This window comes from Dendropsophus ebraccatus, unplaced genomic scaffold (assembly GCF_027789765.1).
Source record: "Dendropsophus ebraccatus isolate aDenEbr1 unplaced genomic scaffold, aDenEbr1.pat pat_scaffold_1001_ctg1, whole genome shotgun sequence".
Taxonomy (NCBI): domain Eukaryota; kingdom Metazoa; phylum Chordata; class Amphibia; order Anura; family Hylidae; genus Dendropsophus; species Dendropsophus ebraccatus.
Window position 1 is genome coordinate 7,997 of NW_027208417.1, and position 22,632 is coordinate 30,628.

Sequence of the window (22,632 nt, forward strand, 5' to 3'; positions counted from 1 at the left end):
CACAGCACTGTATTCTCTACCTGTAACACCACACAGCACTGTATTCTCTACCTGTAACACCACACAGCACTGTATTCTCTACCTGTAACACCACACAGCACTGTATTCTCTACCTGTAACACCACACAGCACGCTGTATTCTCTACCTGTAACACCACACAGCACGCTGTATTCTCTAACTGTAACACCACACAGCACTGTATTCTCTACCTGTAACACCACACAGCACTGTATTCTCTACCTGTAACACCACACAGCACGCTGTATTCTCTACCTGTAACACCACACAGCACTGTATTCTCTACCTATAACACCACACAGCACTGTATTCTCTACCTGTAACACCACACAGCACACTGTATCCTCTACCTGTAACACCGCACAGCACGCTGTATTCTCTACCTGTAACACCGCACAGCACTGTATTTTCTACCTGTAACACCACACAGCACTGTATTCTCTACCTGTAACACCACACAGCACGCTGTATTCTCTACCTGTAATACCACACAGCGCTGTATTCTCTACCTGTAACACCACACAGCGCTGTATTCTCTACCTGTATCACCACACAGCACGCTGTATTCTCTACCTGTAACACCACACAGCACGCTGTATTCTCTACCTGTAACACCACACAGCACACTGTATTCTCTACCTGTAACACCACACAGCACGCTGTATTCACTACCAGTAACACCATACAGCACGCTGTATTCTCTACCTGTAACACCACACAGCACTGTATTCTCTACCTGTAACACCACACAGCACTGTATTCTCTACCTGTAGCACCACACAGCACACTGTATTCTGTACCTGTAACACCACACAGCACGCTGTATTCTCTACCTGTAACACCACATAGCACTGTGTTCTCTACCTGTAACACCACACAGCACGCTGTATTCTCTACCTGTAACACCACACAGCGCTGTATTCTCTACCTGTAACACCACACAGCACGCTGTATTCTCTACCTGTAACACCACACAACGCGCTGTATTCTCTACCTGTAACACCACACAGCACGCTGTATTCTCTACCTGTAACACCACACAGCACGCTGTATTCTCTACTTGTAACACCACACAGCACACTGTATTCTCTATCTGTAACACCACACAGCACTGTGTTCTCTACCTGTAACACCACACAGCACTGTATTCTCTACCTGTAACACCACACAGCACTGTATTCTCTACCTGTAACACCACACAGCACTGTATTCTCTACCTGTAACACCACACAGCACTGTATTCTCTACCTGTAACACCACACAGCACGCTGTATTCTCTACCTGTAACACCACACAGCACGCTGTATTCTCTAACTGTAACACCACACAGCACTGTATTCTCTACCTGTAACACCACACAGCACTGTATTCTCTACCTGTAACACCACACAGCACGCTGTATTCTCTACCTGTAACACCACACAGCACGCTGTATTCTCTACCTGTAACACCACACAGCACTGTATTCTCTACCTGTAACACCACACACTGCTGTATTCTCTACCTGTAACACCACACAGCACGCTGTATTCTCTACCTATAACACCACACAGCACTGTATTCTCTACCTGTAACACCACACAGCACGCTGTATTCTCTACCTGTAACACCACACAGCACGCTGTATTCTCTACCTATAACACCACACAGCACTGTATTCTCTACCTGTAACACCACACAGCACACTGTATCCTCTACCTGTAACACCACACAGCACTGTATTCTCTACCTGTAACACCACACAGCACTGTATTCTCTACCTGTAACACCACACAGCACGCTGTATTCTCTACCTGTAACACCACACAGCATGCTGTATTCTCTACCTGTAACACCACACAGCACTGTATTCTCTACCTGTAACACCACACAGCACGCTGTATTCTCTACCTGTAACACCACACAGCACTGTATTCTCTACCTGTAACACCACACAGCACACTGTATTCTCTACCTGTAACACCACACAGCACGCTGTATTCTCTACCTGTAACACTACAGAGCACGCTGTATTCTCTACCTGTAACACCGCACAGCACGCTGTATTCTCTACCTGTAACACCGCACAGCACTGTATTTTCTACCTGTAACACCACACAGCACTGTATTCTCTACCTGTAACACCACACAGCACGCTGTATTCTCTACCTGTAACACCACACAGCACGCTGTATTCTCTACCTGTAATACCACACAGCACGCTGTATTCTCTACCTGTAACACCACACAGCACTGTATTCTCTACCTGTAACACCACACAGCACTGTATTCTCTACCTGTAACACCACACAGCACTGTATTCTCTACCTGTAACACCACACAGCACGCTGTATTCTTTACCTGTAACAGCACACAGCACGCTGTATTCTCTACCTGTAACACCACACAGCACGCTGTATTCTCTACCTGTAACACCACACAGCACGCTGTATTCTCTACCTGTAACACCACACAGCACTGTATTCTCTACCTGTAACACCACACAGCACGCTGTATTCTCTACCTGTAACACCACACAGCACCGTATTCTCTACCTGTAACACCACACAGCACCCTGTATTCTGTACCTGTAACACCACACAGCACTGTATTCTCTACCTGTAACACCACACAGCGCTGTATTCTCTACCTGTAACACCACACAGCGCTGTATTTTCTACCTGTAACACCACACAGCACGCTGTATTCTCTACCTGTAATACCACACAGCACGCTGTATTCTCTACCTGTAACACCACACAGCGCTGTATTCTCTACCTGTATCACCACACAGCACGCTGTATTCTCTACCTGTAACACCACACAGCACTGTATTCTCTACCTGTAACACCACACAGCACTGTATTCTTTACCTGTATCACCACACAGCACGCTGTATTCTCTACCTGTAACACCACACAGCACTGTATTCTCTACCTGTAACACCACACAGCACTGTATTCTCTACCTGTAACACCACACAGCACGCTGTATTCTCTACCTGTAACACCACACAGCACGCTGTATTCTCTACCTGTAACACCACACAGCACGCTGTATTCTCTACCTGTAACACCACACAGCACGCTGTATTCTCTACCTGTAACACCACACAGTACTGTATTCTCTACCTGTAACACCACACAGCACGCTGTATTCTCTACCTGTAATACCACACAGCGCTGTATTCTCTACCTGTAACACCACACAGCACTGTATTCTCTACCTGTAACACCACACAGCACGCTGTATTCTCTACCTGTAACACCACACAGCACGCTGTATTCTCTACCTGTAACACCACACAGCACACTGTATTCTCTACCTGTAACACCACACAGCACACTGTATTCTCTACCTGTAACACCACACAGCACGCTGTATTCACTACAAGTAACACCACACAGCACGCTGTATTCTCTACCTGTAACACCACACAGCACTGTATTCTCTACCTGTAACACCACACAGCACTGTATTCTCTACCTGTAGCACCACACAGCACACTGTATTCTCTACCTATAACACCACACAGTACACTGTATTCTCTACCTGTAACACCACATAGCACTGTGTTCTCTACCTGTAACACCACACAGCACGCTGTATTCTCTACCTGTAACACCACACAGCGCTGTATTCTCTACCTGTAACACCACACAGCACGCTGTATTCTCTACCTGTAACACCACACAACGCGCTGTATTCTCTACCTGTAACACCACACAGCACGCTGTATTCTCTACCTGTAACACCACACAGAACGCTGTATTCTCTACTTGTAACACCACACAGCACACTGTATTCTCTACCTGTAACACCACACAGCACTGTGTTCTCTACCTGTAACACCACACAGCACTGTATTCTCTACCTGTAACACCACACAGCACTGTATTCTCTACCTGTAACACCACACAGCACTGTATTCTCTACCTGTAACACCACACAGCACTGTATTCTCTACCTATAACACCACACAGCACGCTGTATTCTCTACCTGTAACACCACACAGCACGCTGTATTCTCTAACTGTAACACCACACAGCACTGTATTCTCTACCTGTAACACCACACAGCACTGTATTCTCTACCTGTAACACCACACAGCACGCTGTATTCTCTACCTGTAACACCACACAGCACTTTATTCTCTACCTATAACACCACACAGCACTGTATTCTCTACCTGTAACACCACACAGCACACTGTATCCTCTACCTGTAACACCACACAGCACTGTATTCTCTACCTGTAACACCACACAGCACTGTATTCTCTACCTGTAACACCACACAGCACGCTGTATTCTCTACCTGTAACACCACACAGCATGCTGTATTCTCTAAATGTAACACCACACAGCACTGTATTCTCTACCTGTAACACCACACAGCACGCTGTATTCTCTACCTGTAACACCACACAGCACTGTATTCTCTACCTGTAACACCACACAGCACACTGTATTCTCTACCTGTAACACCACACAGCACGCTGTATTCTCTACCTGTAACACTACAGAGCACGCTGTATTCTCTACCTGTAACACCACACAGCACACTGTATTCTCTACCTGTAACACCACACAGCACGCTGTATTCTCTACCTGTAACACCGCACAGCACGCTGTATTCTCTACCTGTAACACCACACAGCACTGTATTCTCTACCTGTAACACCACACAGCACTGTATTTTCTACCTGTAACACCACACAGCACTGTATTCTCTACCTGTAACACCACACAGCACGCTGTATTCTCTACCTGTAACACCACACAGCACGCTGTATTCTCTACCTGTAATACCACACAGCACGCTGTATTCTCTACCTGTAACACCACACAGCACTGTATTCTCTACCTGTAACACCACACAGCACTGTATTCTCTACCTGTAACACCACACAGCACTGTATTCTCTACCTGTAACACCACACAGCACGCTGTATTCTTTACCTGTAACAGCACACAGCACGCTGTATTCTCTACCTGTAACACCACACAGCACGCTGTATTCTCTACCTGTAACACCACACAGCACGCTGTATTCTCTACCTGTAACACCACACAGCACGCTGTATTCTCTACCTGTAACACCACACAGCACTGTATTCTCTACCTGTAACACCACACAGCACGCTGTATTCCCTACCTGTAACACCACACAGCACGCTGTATTCTCTACCTGTAACACCACACAGCACGCTGTATTCTCTACCTGTAACACCACACAGCACGCTGTATTCTCTACCTGTAACACCACACAGCACGCTGTATTCTCTACCTGTAACACCACACAGCACGCTGTATTTTCTACCTGTAACACCACACAGCACACTGCATTCTCTACCTGTAACACCACACAGCACGCTGTATTCTCTACCTGTAACACCACACAGCACTGTATTCTCTACCTGTAACACCACACAGCGCTGTATTCTCTACCTGTAACACCACACAGCGCTGTATTCTCTACCTGTAACACCACACAGCACTGTATTCTCTACCTGTAACACCACACAGCACTGTATTCTCTACCTGTAACACCACACAGCACGCTGTATTCTCTACCTGTAACACCACACAGTACTGTATTCTCTACCTGTAACACCACACAGCACGCTGTATTCTCTACCTGTAATACCACACAGCGCTGTATTCTCTACCTGTAACACCACACAGCGCTGTATTCTCTACCTGTATCACCACACAGCACGCTGTATTCTCTACCTGTAACACCACACAGCACTGTATTCTCTACCTGTAACACCACACAGCACTGTATTCTCTACCTGTAACACCACACAGCACGCTGTATTCTCTACCTGTAACACCACACAGTACTGTATTCTCTACCTGTAACACCACACAGCACGCTGTATTCTCTACCTGTAATACCACACAGCGCTGTATTCTCTACCTGTAACACCACACAGCGCTGTATTCTCTACCTGTATCACCACACAGCACGCTGTATTCTCTACCTGTAACACCACACAGCACGCTGTATTCTCTACCTGTAACACCACACAGCACACTGTATTCTCTACCTGTAACACCACACAGCACGCTGTATTCACTACAAGTAACACCACACAGCACGCTGTATTCTCTACCTGTAACACCACACAGCACTGTATTCTCTACCTGTAACACCACACAGCACTGTATTCTCTACCTGTAGCACCACACAGCACACTGTATTCTCTACCTATAACACCACACAGTACACTGTATTCTCTACCTGTAACACCACATAGCACTGTGTTCTCTACCTGTAACACCACACAGCACGCTGTATTCTCTACCTGTAACACCACACAGCGCTGTATTCTCTACCTGTAACACCACACAGCACGCTGTATTCTCTACCTGTAACACCACACAACGCGCTGTATTCTCTACCTGTAACACCACACAGCACGCTGTATTCTCTACCTGTAACACCACACAGCACACTGTATTCTCTACCTGTAACACCACACAGCACTGTGTTCTCTACCTGTAACACCACACAGCACTGTATTCTCTAGCTGTAACACCACACAGCACTGTATTCTCTACCTGTAACACCACACAGCACTGTATTCTCTACCTGTAACACCACACAGCACTGTATTCTCTACCTGTAACACCACACAGCACGCTGTATTCTCTACCTGTAACACCACACAGCACGCTGTATTCTCTAACTGTAACACCACACAGCACTGTATTCTCTACCTGTAACACCACACAGCACTGTATTCTCTACCTGTAACACCACACAGCACGCTGTATTCTCTACCTGTAACACCACACAGCACTGTATTCTCTACCTATAACACCACACAGCACTGTATTCTCTACCTGTAACACCACACAGCACACTGTATCCTCTACCTGTAACACCACACAGCACTGTATTCTCTACCTGTAACACCACACAGCACTGTATTCTCTACCTGTAACACCACACAGCACGCTGTATTCTCTACCTGTAACACCACAGAGCATGCTGTATTCTCTACCTGTAACACCACACAGCACTGTATTCTCTACCTGTAACACCACACAGCACGCTGTATTCTCTACCTGTAACACCACACAGCACTGTATTCTCTACCTGTAACACCACACAGCACGCTGTATTCTCTACCTGTAACACCACACAGCACTGTATTCTCTACCTGTAACACCACAGAGCACACTGTATTCTCTACCTGTAACACCACACAGCACGCTGTATTCTCTACCTGTAACACTACAGAGCACGCTGTATTCTCTACCTGTAACACCGCACAGCACGCTGTATTCTCTACCTGTAACACCGCACAGCACTGTATTTTCTACCTGTAACACCACACAGCACTGTATTCTCTACGTGTAACACCACACAGCACGCTGTATTCTCTACCTGTAACATCACACAGCACGCTGTATTCTCTACCTGTAATACCACACAGCACGCTGTATTCTCTACCTGTAACACCACACAGCACTGTATTCTCTACCTGTAACACCACACAGCACTGTATTCTCTACCTGTAACACCACACAGCACTGTATTCTCTACCTGTAACACCACACAGCACGCTGTATTCTTTACCTGTAACAGCACACAGCACGCTGTATTCTCTACCTGTAACACCACACAGCACGCTGTATTCTCTACCTGTAACACCACACAGCACGCTGTATTCTCTACCTGTAACACCACACAGCACGCTGTATTCTCTACCTGTAACACCACACAGCACTGTATTCTCTACCTGTAACACCACACAGCACGCTGTATTCCCTACCTGTAACACCACACAGCACGCTGTATTCTCTACCTGTAACACCACACAGCACGCTGTATTCTCTACCTGTAACACCACACAGCACGCTGTATTCTCTACCTGTAACACCACACAGCACGCTGTATTCTCTACCTGTAACACCACACAGCACGCTGTATTCTCTACCTGTAACACCACACAGCACACTGCATTCTCTACCTGTAACACCACACAGCACGCTGTATTCTCTACCTGTAACACCACACAGCACTGTATTCTCTACCTGTAACACCACACAGCGCTGTATTCTCTACCTGTAACACCACACAGCGCTGTATTCTCTACCTGTAACACCACACAGCACTGTATTCTCTACCTGTAACACCACACAGCACTGTATTCTCTACCTGTAACACCACACAGCACGCTGTATTCTCTACCTGTAACACCACACAGTACTGTATTCTCTACCTGTAACACCACACAGCACGCTGTATTCTCTACCTGTAATACCACACAGCACTGTATTCTCTACCTGTAACACCACACAGCGCTGTATTCTCTACCTGTATCACCACACAGCACGCTGTATTCTCTACCTGTAATACCACACAGCGCTGTATTCTCTACCTGTAACACCACACAGCGCTGTATTCTCTACCTGTATCACCACACAGCACGCTGTATTCTCTACCTGTAACACCACACAGCACGCTGTATTCTCTACCTGTAACACCACACAGCACGCTGTATTCTCTACCTGTAACACCACACAGCACACTGTATTCTCTACCTATAACACCACACAGCACGCTGTATTCTCTACCTGTAACACCACACAGCACGCTGTATTCTCTACCTGTAACACCACACAGCACGCTGTATTCTCTACCTGTAACACCACACAGCACGCTGTATTCTCTACCTGTAACACCACACAGCACTGTATTCTCTACCTGTAACACCACACAGCACACTGTATTCTCTACCTGTAACACCACACAGCACGCTGTATTCTCTACCTGTAACACCACACAGCGCGCTGTATTCTCTACCTGTAACACCACACAGCACGCTGTATTCTCTACCTGTAACACCACACAGCGCTGTGTTCTCTACCTGTAACACCACACAGCACGCTGTATTCTCTACCTGTAACACCACACAGCGCTGTATTCTCTACCTGTAACACCACACAGCACGCTGTATTCTCTACCTGTAACACCACACAGCACGCTGTATTCTGTACCTGTAACACCACACAGCGCTGTTTTCTCTACCTGTAACACCACACAGCACGCTGTATTCTCTACCTGTAACACCACACAGCACGCTGTATTCTCTACCTGTAACACCACACATCACACTGTATTCTCTACCTGTAACACCACACAGCACACTGTATTCTCTACCTGTAACACCACACAGCACGCTGTATTCTCTACCTGTAACACCACACAGTACGCTGTATTCTTTACCTGTAACACCACACAGCACGCTGTATTCTCTACCTGTAACACCACACAGCACTGTATTCTCTACCTGTAACACCACACAGCACTGTATTCTCTACCTGTAACACCACACAGCACTGTATTCTCTACCTGTAACACCACACAGCACGCTGTATTCTCTACCTGTAACACCACACAGCACGCTGTATTCTCTACCTCTAACACCACACAGCACGCTGTATTCTCTACCTGTAACACCACACAGCACGCTGTATTCTCTACTTGTAACACCACACAGCACTGTATTCTCTACCTGTAACACCACACAGCACGCTGTATTCTCTACCTGTAACACCACACAGCACGCTGTATTCTCTACCTGTAATACCACACAGCACGCTGTATTCTCTACCTGTAACACCACACAGCACGCTGTATTCTCTACCTGTAACTACACACAGCACGCTGTATTCTCTACCTGTAACACCACACAGCACGCTGTATTCTTTACCTGTAACACCACACAGCACGCTGTATTCTCTACCTGTAACACCACACAGCACGCTGTATTCTCTAACTGTAACACCACACAGCACTGTATTCTCTACCTGTAACACCACACAGCACGCTGTATTCTCTACCTGTAACACCACACAGCACGCTGTATTCTCTATCTGTAACACCACACAGCACTGTATTCTCTACCTATAACACCACACAGCCCTGTATTCTCTACCTGTAACACCACACGGCACACTGTATTCTCTACCTGTAACCCCACACAGCACTGTATTCTCTATCTGTAACACCACACAGCACTGTATTCTCTACCTGTAACACCACACAGCACGCTGTATTCTCTACCTGTAACACCACACAGCATGCTGTATTCTCTACCTGTAACACCACACAGCACTGTATTCTCTACCTGTAACACCACACAGCACGCTGTATTCTCTACCTGTAACACCACACAGCACTGTATTCTCTACCTGTAACACCACACAGCACACTGTATTCTCTACCTGTAACACCACACAGCACGCTGTATTCTCTACCTGTAACACTACAGAGCACGCTGTATTCTCTACCTGTAACACCGCACAGCACTGTATTTTCTACCTGTAACACCACACAGCACGCTGTATTCTCTACCTGTAACACCACACAGCACTGTGTTCTCTACCTGTAACACCACACAGCACGCTGTATTCTCTACCTGTAACACCGCACAGCACTGTATTTTCTACCTGTAACACCGCACAGCACTGTATTCTCTACCTGTAACACCACACAGCACGCTGTATTCTCTACCTGTAATACCACACAGCGCTGTATTCTCTACCTGTAACACCACACAGCGCTGTATTCTCTACCTGTATCACCACACAGCACGCTGTATTCTCTACCTGTAACACCACACAGCACGCTGTATTCTCTACCTGTAACACCACACAGCACACTGTATTCTCTACCTGTAACACCACACAGCACGCTGTATTCACTACCAGTAACACCACACAGCACGCTGTATTCTCTACCTGTAACACCACACAGCACTGTATTCTCTACCTGTAACACCACACAGCACTGTATTCTCTACCTGTAGCACCACACAGCACACTGTATTCTGTACCTGTAACACCACACAGCACGCTGTATTCTCTACCTGTAACACCACATAGCACTGTGTTCTCTACCTGTAACACCACACAGCACGCTGTATTCTCTACCTGTAACACCACACAGCGCTGTATTCTCTACCTGTAACACCACACAGCACGCTGTATTCTCTACCTGTAACACCACACAGCACACTGTATTCTCTACCTGTAACACTACAGAGCACGCTGTATTCTCTACCTGTAACACCACACAGCACGCTGTATTCTCTACCTGTAACACCACACAGCACGCTGTATTCTCTACTTGTAACACCACACAGCACACTGTATTCTCTACCTGTAACACCACACAGCACTGTGTTCTCTACCTGTAACACCACACAGCACTGTATTCTCTACCTGTAACACCACACAGCACTGTATTCTCTACCTGTAACACCACACAGCACTGTATTCTCTACCTGTAACACCACACAGCACGCTGTATTCTCTACCTGTAACACCACACAGCACGCTGTATTCTCTAACTGTAACACCACACAGCACTGTATTCTCTACCTGTAACACCACACAGCACTGTATTCTCTAACTGTAACACCACACAGCACGCTGTATTCTCTACCTGTAACACCACACAGCATGCTGTATTCTCTACCTGTAACACCACACAGCACTGTATTCTCTACCTGTAACACCACACAGCACGCTGTATTCTCTACCTGTAACACCACACAGCACTGTATTCTCTACCTGTAACACCACACAGCACACTGTATTCTCTACCTGTAACACCACACAGCACGCTGTATTCTCTACCTGTAACACTACAGAGCACGCTGTATTCTCTACCTGTAACACCGCACAGCACGCTGTATTCTCTACCTGTAACACCGCACAGCACTGTATTTTCTACCTGTAACACCACACAGCACTGTATTCTCTACCTGTAACACCACACAGCACGCTGTATTCTCTACCTGTAATACCACACAGCGCTGTATTCTCTACCTGTAACACCACACAGCGCTGTATTCTCTACCTGTATCACCACACAGCACGCTGTATTCTCTACCTGTAACACCACACAGCACGCTGTATTCTCTACCTGTAACACCACACAGCACACTGTATTCTCTACCTGTAACACCACACAGCACGCTGTATTCACTACCAGTAACACCACACAGCACGCTGTATTCTCTACCTGTAACACCACACAGCACTGTATTCTCTACCTGTAACACCACACAGCACTGTATTCTCTACCTGTAGCACCACACAGCACACTGTATTCTGTACCTGTAACACCACACAGCACGCTGTATTCTCTACCTGTAACACCACATAGCACTGTGTTCTCTACCTGTAACACCACACAGCACGCTGTATTCTCTACCTGTAACACCACACAGCGCTGTATTCTCTACCTGTAACACCACACAGCACGCTGTATTCTCTACCTGTAACACCACACAACGCGCTGTATTCTCTACCTGTAACACCACACAGCACGCTGTATTCTCTACCTGTAACACCACACAGCACTGTGTTCTCTACCTGTAACACCACACAGCACTGTATTCTCTACCTGTAACACCACACAGCACTGTATTCTCTACCTGTAACACCACACAGCACTGTATTCTCTACCTGTAACACCACACAGCACTGTATTCTCTACCTGTAACACCACACAGCACGCTGTATTCTCTACCTGTAACACCACACAGCACGCTGTATTCTCTAACTGTAACACCACACAGCACTGTATTCTCTACCTGTAACACCACACAGCACTGTATTCTCTACCTGTAACACCACACAGCACGCTGTATTCTCTACCTGTAACACCACACAGCACTGTATTCTCTACCTATAACACCACACAGCACTGTATTCTCTACCTGTAACACCACACAGCACACTGTATCCTCTACCTGTAACACCACACAGCACTGTATTCTCTACCTGTAACACCACACAGCACTGTATTCTCTACCTGTAACACCACACAGCACGCTGTATTCTCTACCTGTAACACCACACAGCATGCTGTATTCTCTACCTGTAACACCACACAGCACTGTATTCTCTACCTGTAACACCACACAGCACGCTGTATTCTCTACCTGTAACACCACACAGCACTGTATTCTCTACCTGTAACACCACACAGCACACTGTATTCTCTAGCTGTAACACCACACAGCACGCTGTATTCTCTACCTGTAACACTACAGAGCACGCTGTATTCTCTACCTGTAACACCGCACAGCACGCTGTATTCTCTACCTGTAACACCACACAGCACTGTATTTTCTACCTGTAACACCACACAGCACTGTATTCTCTACCTGTAACACCACACAGCACGCTGTATTCTCTACCTGTAACACCACACAGCACGCTGTATTCTCTACCTGTAATACCACACAGCACGCTGTATTCTCTACCTGTAACACCACACAGCACTGTATTCTCTAACAGTAACACCACACAGCACTGTATTCTCTACCTGTAACACCACACAGCACACTGTATTCTCTACCTGTAACACCACACAGCACACTGTATTCTCTACCTGTAACACCACACAGCGCTGTATTCTCTACCTGTAACACCACACAGCACTGTATTCTCTACCTGTAACACCACACAGCACGCTGTATTCTCTACCTGTAACACCACACAGCACTGTATTCTCTACCTGTAACACCACACAGCACGCTGTATTCTCTACCTGTAACACCACACAGCATGCTGTATTCTCTACCTGTAACACCACACAGCACTGTATTCTCTACCTGTAACACCACACAGCACGCTGTATTCTCTACCTGTAACACCACACAGCACTGTATTCTCTACCTGTTACACCACACAGCACACTGTATTCTCTACCTGTAACACCACACAGCACGCTGTATTCTCTACCTGTAACACTACAGAGCACGCTGTATTCTCTACCTGTAACACCGCACAGCACTGTATTTTCTACCTGTAACACCACACAGCACGCTGTATTCTCTACCTGTAACACCACACAGCACTGTATTCTCTCCCTGTAACACCACACAGCACGCTGTATTCTCTACCTGTAACACCGCACAGCACTGTATTTTCTACCTGTAACACCACACAGCACTGTATTCTCTACCTGTAACACCACACAGCACGCTGTATTCTCTACCTGTAATACCACACAGCGCTGTATTCTCTACCTGTAACACCACACAGCGCTGTATTCTCTACCTGTATCACCACACAGCACGCTGTATTCTTTACCTGTAACACCACACAGCACGCTGTATTCTCTACCTGTAACACCACACAGCACACTGTATTCTCTACCTGTAACACCACACAGCACGCTGTATTCACTACCAGTAACACCACACAGCACGCTGTATTCTCTACCTGTAACACCACACAGCACTGTATTCTCTACCTGTAACACCACACAGCACTGTATTCTCTACCTGTAGCACCACACAGCACACTGTATTCTGTACCTGTAACACCACACAGCACGCTGTATTCTCTACCTGTAACACCACATAGCACTGTGTTCTCTACCTGTAACACCACACAGCACGCTGTATTCTCTACCTGTAACACCACACAGCGCTGTATTCTCTACCTGTAACACCACACAGCACGCTGTATTCTCTACCTGTAACACCACACAGCACACTGTATTCTCTACCTGTAACACTACAGAGCACGCTGTATTCTCTACCTGTAACACCACACAGCACGCTGTATTCTCTACCTGTAACACCACACAGCACGCTGTATTCTCTACGTGTAACACCACACAGCACGCTGTATTCTCTACCTGTAACACCACACAGCACTGTGTTCTCTACCTGTAACACCACACAGCACTGTATTCTCTACCTGTAACACCACACAGCACTGTATTCTCTACCTGTAACACCACACAGCACTGTATTCTCTACCTGTAACACCACACAGCACGCTGTATTCTCTACCTGTAACACCACACAGCACGCTGTATTCTCTAACTGTAACACCACACAGCACTGTATTCTCTACCTGTAACACCACACAGCACTGTATTCTCTACCTGTAACACCACACAGCACGCTGTATTCTCTACCTGTAACACCACACAGCATGCTGTATTCTCTACCTGTAACACCACACAGCACTGTATTCTCTACCTGTAACACCACACAGCACGCTGTATTCTCTACCTGTAACACCACACAGCACACTGTATTCTCTACCTGTAACACCACACAGCACGCTGTATTCTCTACCTGTAACACTACAGAGCACGCTGTATTCTCTACCTGTAACACCGCACAGCACGCTGTATTCTCTACCTGTAACACCGCACAGCACTGTATTTTCTACCTGTAACACCACACAGCACTGTATTCTCTACCTGTAACACCACACAGCACGCTGTATTCTCTACCTGTAATACCACACAGCGCTGTATTCTCTACCTGTAACACCACACAGCGCTGTATTCTCTACCTGTATCACCACACAGCACGCTGTATTCTCTACCTGTAACACCACACAGCACGCTGTATTCTCTACCTGTAACACCACACAGCACACTGTATTCTCTACCTGTAACACCACACAGCACGCTGTATTCACTACCAGTAACACCACACAGCACGCTGTATTCTCTACCTGTAACACCACACAGCACTGTATTCTCTACCTGTAACACCACACAGCACTGTATTCTCTACCTGTAGCACCACACAGCACACTGTATTCTGTACCTGTAACACCACACAGCACGCTGTATTCTCTACCTGTAACACCACATAGCACTGTGTTCTCTACCTGTAACACCACACAGCACGCTGTATTCTCTACCTGTAACACCACACAGCGCTGTATTCTCTACCTGTAACACCACACAGCACGCTGTATTCTCTACCTGTAACACCACACAACGCGCTGTATTCTCTACCTGTAACACCACACAGCACGCTGTATTCTCTACCTGTAACACCACACAGCACTGTGTTCTCTACCTGTAACACCACACAGCACTGTATTCTCTACCTGTAACACCACACAGCACTGTATTCTCTACCTGTAACACCACACAGCACTGTATTCTCTACCTGTAACACCACACAGCACTGTATTCTCTACCTGTAACACCACACAGCACGCTGTATTCTCTACCTGTAACACCACACAGCACGCTGTATTCTCTAACTGTAACACCACACAGCACTGTATTCTCTACCTGTAACACCACACAGCACTGTATTCTCTACCTGTAACACCACACAGCACGCTGTATTCTCTACCTGTAACACCACACAGCACTGTATTCTCTACCTATAACACCACACAGCACTGTATTCTCTACCTGTAACACCACACAGCACACTGTATCCTCTACCTGTAACACCACACAGCACTGTATTCTCTACCTGTAACACCACACAGCACTGTATTCTCTAACTGTAACACCACACAGCACGCTGTATTCTCTACCTGTAACACCACACAGAAGGCTGTATTCTCTACCTGTAACACCACACAGCACACTGTATTCTCTACCTGTAACACCACACAGCACGCTGTATTCTCTACCTGTAACACCACACAGCACTGTATTCTCTACCTGTAACACCACACAGCACACTGTATTCTCTACCTGTAACACCACACAGCACGCTGTATTCTCTACCTGTAACACTACAGAGCACGCTGTATTCTCTACCTGTAACACCGCACAGCACGCTGTATTCTCTACCTGTAACACCGCACAGCACTGTATTTTCTACCTGTAACACCACACAGCACTGTATTCTCTACCTGTAACACCACACAGCACGCTGTATTCTCTACCTGTAACACCACACAGCACGCTGTATTCTCTACCTGTAATACCACACAGCACGCTGTATTCTCTACCTGTAACACCACACAGCACTGTATTCTCTACCTGTAACACCACACAGCACTGTATTCTCTACCTGTAACACCACACAGCACACTGTATTCTCTACCTGTAACACCACACAGCACACTGTATTCTCTACCTGTAACACCACACAGCGCTGTATTCTCTACCTGTAACACCACACAGCACTGTATTCTCTACCTGTAACACCACACAGCACGCTGTATTCTCTACCTGTAACACCACACAGCACTGTATTCTCTACCTGTAACACCACACAGCACGCTGTATTCTTTACCTGTAACAGCACACAGCACGCTGTATTCTCTACCTGTAACACCACACAGCACGCTGTATTCTCTACCTGTAACACCACACAGCACGCTGTATTCTCTACCTGTAACACCACACAGCACTGTATTCTCTACCTGTAACACCACACAGCACGCTGTATTCCCTACCTGTAACACCACACAGCACGCTGTATTCTCTACCTGTAACACCACACAGCACGCTGTATTCTCTACCTGTAACACCACACAGCACGCTGTATTCTCTACCTGTAACACCACACAGCACGCTGTATTCTCTACCTGGAACACCACACAGCACGCTGTATTCTCTACCTGTAACACCACACAACGCGCTGTATTCTCTACCTGTAACACCACACAGCACGCTGTATTCTCTACCTGTAACACCACACAGCACACTGTATTCTCTACCTGTAACACCACACAGCACTGTGTTCTCTACCTGTAACACCACACAGCACTGTATTCTCTACCTGTAACACCACACAGCACTGTATTCTCTACCTGTAACACCACACAGCACTGTATTCTCTACCTGTAACACCACACAGCACTGTATTCTCTACCTGTAACACCACACAGCACGCTGTATTCTCTACCTGTAACACCACACAGCACGCTGTATTCTCTAACTGTAACACCACACAGCACTGTATTCTCTACCTGTAACACCACACAGCACTGTATTCTCTACCTGTAACACCACACAGCACGCTGTATTCTCTACCTGTAACACCACACAGCACTGTATTCTCTACCTATAACACCACACAGCACTGTATTCTCTACCTGTAACACCACACAGCACACTGTATCCTCTACCTGTAACACCACACAGCACTGTATTCTCTACCTGTAGCACCACATAGCACTGTGTTCTCTACCTGTAACACCACACAGCACGCTGTATTCCCTACCTGTAACACCACACAGCACTGTATTCTCTACCTGTAACACCACACAGCACACTGTATTCTCTACCTGTAACACCACACAGCACGCTGTATTCTCTACTTGTAACACCACACAGCACGCTGTATTCTCTACCTGTAACACCACACAGCACGCTGTATTCTCTACCTGTAACACCACACAGCACGCTGTATTCTCTACCTGTAACACCACACAGCACGCTGTATTCTCTACCTGTAACACCACACAGCACTGTATTCTCTACCTGTAACACCACACAGCACTGTATTCTCTACCTGTAACACCACACAGCACTGTATTCTCTACCTGTAACACCACACAGCACGCTGTATTCTCTACCTGTAACACCACACAGCGCTGTATTCTCTACCTGTAACACTGATATTGGAATAAAGTAAAGAAATGTTTTATTTTAATTTTTTCTTCTCATCTCCACGCACATATTATGATGAAGCATCTTTCTTCTTTGAGGTTGAGCTCCACAATTATCTGATATTACGTTACTTGGGATATACTGTTTATGCCTCGTTTTTTCTCCAGGTGGGATTGGCATTTAATTGTGTTACTGCATAATTTTTTTGAGTACGCTGCAGTACTGCAATGCCACTCTAAGACGTGTGAACATAGCTCTAATTTCACTGCAGAGTTTTGCACAATCAGTGAAGTTGCAGCAGCTGCTTCTGGCCGGACAGAGATGGTGAATCAGTCTGGGGATTGAGTTATCCAGCCCTGCCCCCTCTCTGCATCATTAGCCTGTGCTCAGCAAACACCCACACTGTGAGACAGAGACATGGAATATTTGTCTCCTAAGGTTGGAGAGCAGAAGGAGCAGGAGACAATAGGGATTGGCACAGGGGCCATTTTTTTCCACTTCCTGGATTTCTATCAGCTACCAGTGTGGCAGAACCGCACAGATACGGTAATACATTGTATAGACACATCTATATAACTTTTATTGTACTTTTAATAGAAAACAAGTTTTCCTTATGTGGAGTTTTCCTTTAAATACTATCCATTGTTCCACTGTTGTTGTTGCTTGAAAAAGATCTCAATGAGAGATTGAAACGTCGCATATTGATGGGTGAATAGCTTCTAATTTTCACTTGAATATTGGAGTGCCGTTTTGTTGGATTTTCTGCTGATTTCTGAGCCTGGGTCTGGCTGCCTGAAGTGTGCACCCACCTGAGCCTTGAGCCACACAGTGCTGTTCAGCAACCTATACTTTGCTTATATATATCATGATGTCTATGCAGCCCTAGCTATATATATATATATATAGTTAGTGATGTCTGTATAGACGTTGCTGTATATAAATTTCTTTAGTGATGTCTGTGCAGCCCTTGCTGTATATGTGTGTGTGTGTATATATATATATATACACATATATATATATAGTCATGTCTGTGTAGTCGTTGCTGTATATATATATATAGTTAGTGATGTCCATGCAGCCCTTACCTAATACGTGTAAAATAATAATAAACTATACACACCTGATGTCCTGTAGCTTTGGCTACTCAATCACCGGGACAGTTACACAGTCGTCAGCTGTCGGCTGCTATTACAGATACATGTGTGGTCGGCGGCTGCCGTTGATGGCAGGCGCCGATTGTTGTCTTTATTACACAGAGCGATGATCTGCTGAATGTGCCAGATTGCAGATTATTAATCCATTTAATAGGGCCCTAAGAGGCATAACATAACATGTGACAAAGGTCACTGACTGGCTGAGCAAGGAATCCATGAGCCAGGTGGTGACACAGCTGGAGGAGAGACATGAAGACTGTAGGCAGGAGTCCCGGAGTGGGATGCGGCGCTGCGCAGAGACCAGGACAGATAAATATACCTTCTGTAATGTGGCCACCATCACCCCCGCAGACTTCTCCTTTAAAGTGTAACTGCAATTCAAGCAATTTTTGGGGGGCAGAAATCAATAGTACAAGTGATTTTAAGAAACTCTGTAACAGGTTTTTTTTTCAGGCAAAAAAAGCCTCTTTCTGTACTCAAAAAGCTCCCCCCCCCCCCCCCCTACTATTTATCTGAGCATTATTAGACAAAGCCAGTCTGAGTCCATTATAACCTGTGGAGGGGGAGAGGTCGAGGGGGATGAGTGAGCAGAGACAGCATAAAAGCAGCCCTGCAGTCTGGGGACTGGGCACATTAAACACTGGATTCACAGAAAGGTCACTGCTTGTCTGGGAGCCTGGTGAGAAGACTGCAGGATGTAGTGTTTTGCAGGGCTGCCTTATCTCCTCTTTGTGCTCACTCATCCCCCTCCATAGACCATAACGGACTCAGGAGTCCTGCTTCTTCTGAAGCGAGCGGGGAGGTAGGAAAACACAAGGGAACTCTTTTGCCTTATAAAACCAGTTACAGAGTTTCTTGTATTGATATTTATTGATTTCTGGTGTGACAATTACATGACAGGTTCCCTTTAAGGGCTGCGTCAGTGGTGATTACAGAAACTCTAACTCTCGTGTGAAAACTCAAAGACTTCCATCTCACTGTATGAGAAGAAGGTCTCAATGATGAGACAAGTGAAGTGGAGAAAACTATGCACAAGAGCCACATAAAAGAATTCACCACAGGAAAAGTGTCATGAGGTGGTCTCCAAAATGCTACCAAAATGGCTCCCACCATGGAAAAACTCAGGTTCTATATATAACATAGGGGAAGGAAGAGGATTATTTTTCATGTATAATCTGGTGTTTGGTCAGATGGACCTTACAGACAAAATACCTCCCGCACTCTGCACATATAAAGGAAGCCTTCCCAGAGTGAATAGTCTCGTGAGAGATCAGGTTACTCTTTCGAGCAAAACACTTTCCACATATAGGACAAGCGAAGGGCTTCTCCCCAGTGTGCAGGGTGAGGTGGTTTTGAAGGCCGGATCTTTTGGAGAAGACTTTGCCACATTTGGAGCAGGTCAGCTTCTCTTGTCTGTGATTTCTCCGGTGATTTATAAGTCCTGATTTGCGAGTGAAGCATTCTGAACAGTCACGACACTGAAAAGTCTGTGGGACGGCTTCCCCTGTATGGGGAGATGGACGTTGGGAAGTCAGATCTGCTGTCGTCTGGGGCTCTGTCTCTTTGGGGTTCTCCCCTTCTTCTGAACTAGAACCCTCTTCGATACGGGTGAAGGTATACTTTGCCTGCGCATGTTTTATAAGTGCGTATATATCGGTGTCCAAGTTGCCTTTGTCAAACAACGAATAGTTATCGTGCAAGTCGTCAGTTTTGCGCTCAGGATGAGCGGATGAGGGTAACGCATCTGTGTGCTTATCAGGACCTATGGCTCTCCCCTCGTCACACAAGGGATCTGCCGTCAAAGGATCAAATGGATGTTGCTGCGTGTGATCTGTGAGTTTTCCGTCACCCTGTGAGAATGGCTCCTCCATACTAGAAGGAGAATAATAGTCTATGTGATCTATGGGGGTATAAATGTCAGGGGAGCTTCCTCCCTCACATGTGACTGGTTCCTCTTTTATAGGAGACGCATACTGTTGTGTGGGATCTGTGGGTATATACATGTGGAGGTCAGTTAGGTTTCCACCTTGTCGTAACACTGGTTCCTCCTTAATAAGAGATGGAGGATGGATGGCTGGGTGGAGTTGAGGGTGCGTGATGTCCTCTTCTTCACATGAGACTGGTTCCTCTTTGACAGGAGTAGATGATAGATGGTGTTTAGTATCATCTGTGGACGTACAAGTGTTGGCATCTGTAAAGTTTCTTCCATCATATGAGATGGCCTCAACCTTAATATTATTAAGCAGGAAGTGTGGCCGAGGATCTGTGGCTGTGCACAGATCTTTCTTTTCTTTACATGACGATTCCTCCATAGTGCGGCTGGATGGCCGATCACTCACCAGATCATCTGAAAATAATAGGAATCAGATCAATTTACTATAAGTACAAACAAAACTAAAAGAGAAAGAAAAAGGATCTTACCGAGAGAAGCGAGGGCCCCATGGCCCCCCACCCTGATGCCTCTCTGATGTTCTTCTACATAGGCATGCTTCTGGAAACAGGAGAAGAGGAGGATACAATTGGGAAATTCTAATGTTAGAACCTGGGGAAGGTGGAAATACTGGCTGACACAAACCTAACCCCTTCCCCAGTGAGCGGACCTCCTCTGCCTAGTCATCGGCTCTCCCTTCCCCAGTCAGCAGACCTCTTCTGCTCAGTCATCGGCTCTCCCTTCCCCAGTCATCGGACCTCCTCTGCCTAGTCAGCGGCTCTCCCTTCCCCAGTCAGCGGACCTCTTCTGCTCAGTCATCGGCTCTCCCTTCCCCAGTCAGCAGACCTCTTCTGCTCAGTCATCGGCTCTCCCTTCCCCAGTCAGCGGACCTCCTCTGCCTAGTCAGTGGCTCTCTTCTCCAGTAAGCGGACCTCCTTTGCCTAGTCAACAGCTCTCTCTTCCCCAGTCAGCGGACCTCCTCTGCCTAGTCAGCGTCTCTCTCTTCCCCAGTAAGCGGACCTCCTCTGCCTAGTTAGCGTCTCTCTCTTCCCCAGTCAGCGGCTCTCTCTTCCCCAGTCAGCGGACCTCCTCTCCCCAGTTAATGGTCTCGCCCTTCCCAAGTCAGCGGCGCTCACCACTCCAGTCAGAAGCTCCATCATCTTTTTTG

The 22,632-nt window shown here is 46.6% G+C and overlaps 1 protein-coding gene across 1 annotated transcript; it reads right to left on the reverse strand.

The window, feature by feature from the left end:
- Nucleotides 1-20,024: 20,024 nt before the first annotated feature.
- On the reverse strand, nucleotides 20,025-22,631 carry LOC138774658 (gastrula zinc finger protein XlCGF48.2-like). Its single transcript, XM_069955653.1, has 3 exons — nucleotides 22,601-22,631; nucleotides 21,956-22,025; nucleotides 20,025-21,881 (listed from the first exon to the last, which is right to left on the reverse strand). The coding sequence occupies exons 1-3, from the start codon at nucleotides 22,622-22,624 to the stop codon at nucleotides 20,692-20,694; spliced, it is 1,284 nt and encodes a 427-aa protein (XP_069811754.1). The 5' UTR covers nucleotides 22,625-22,631; the 3' UTR covers nucleotides 20,025-20,691.
- Nucleotide 22,632: the final 1 nt, after the last annotated feature.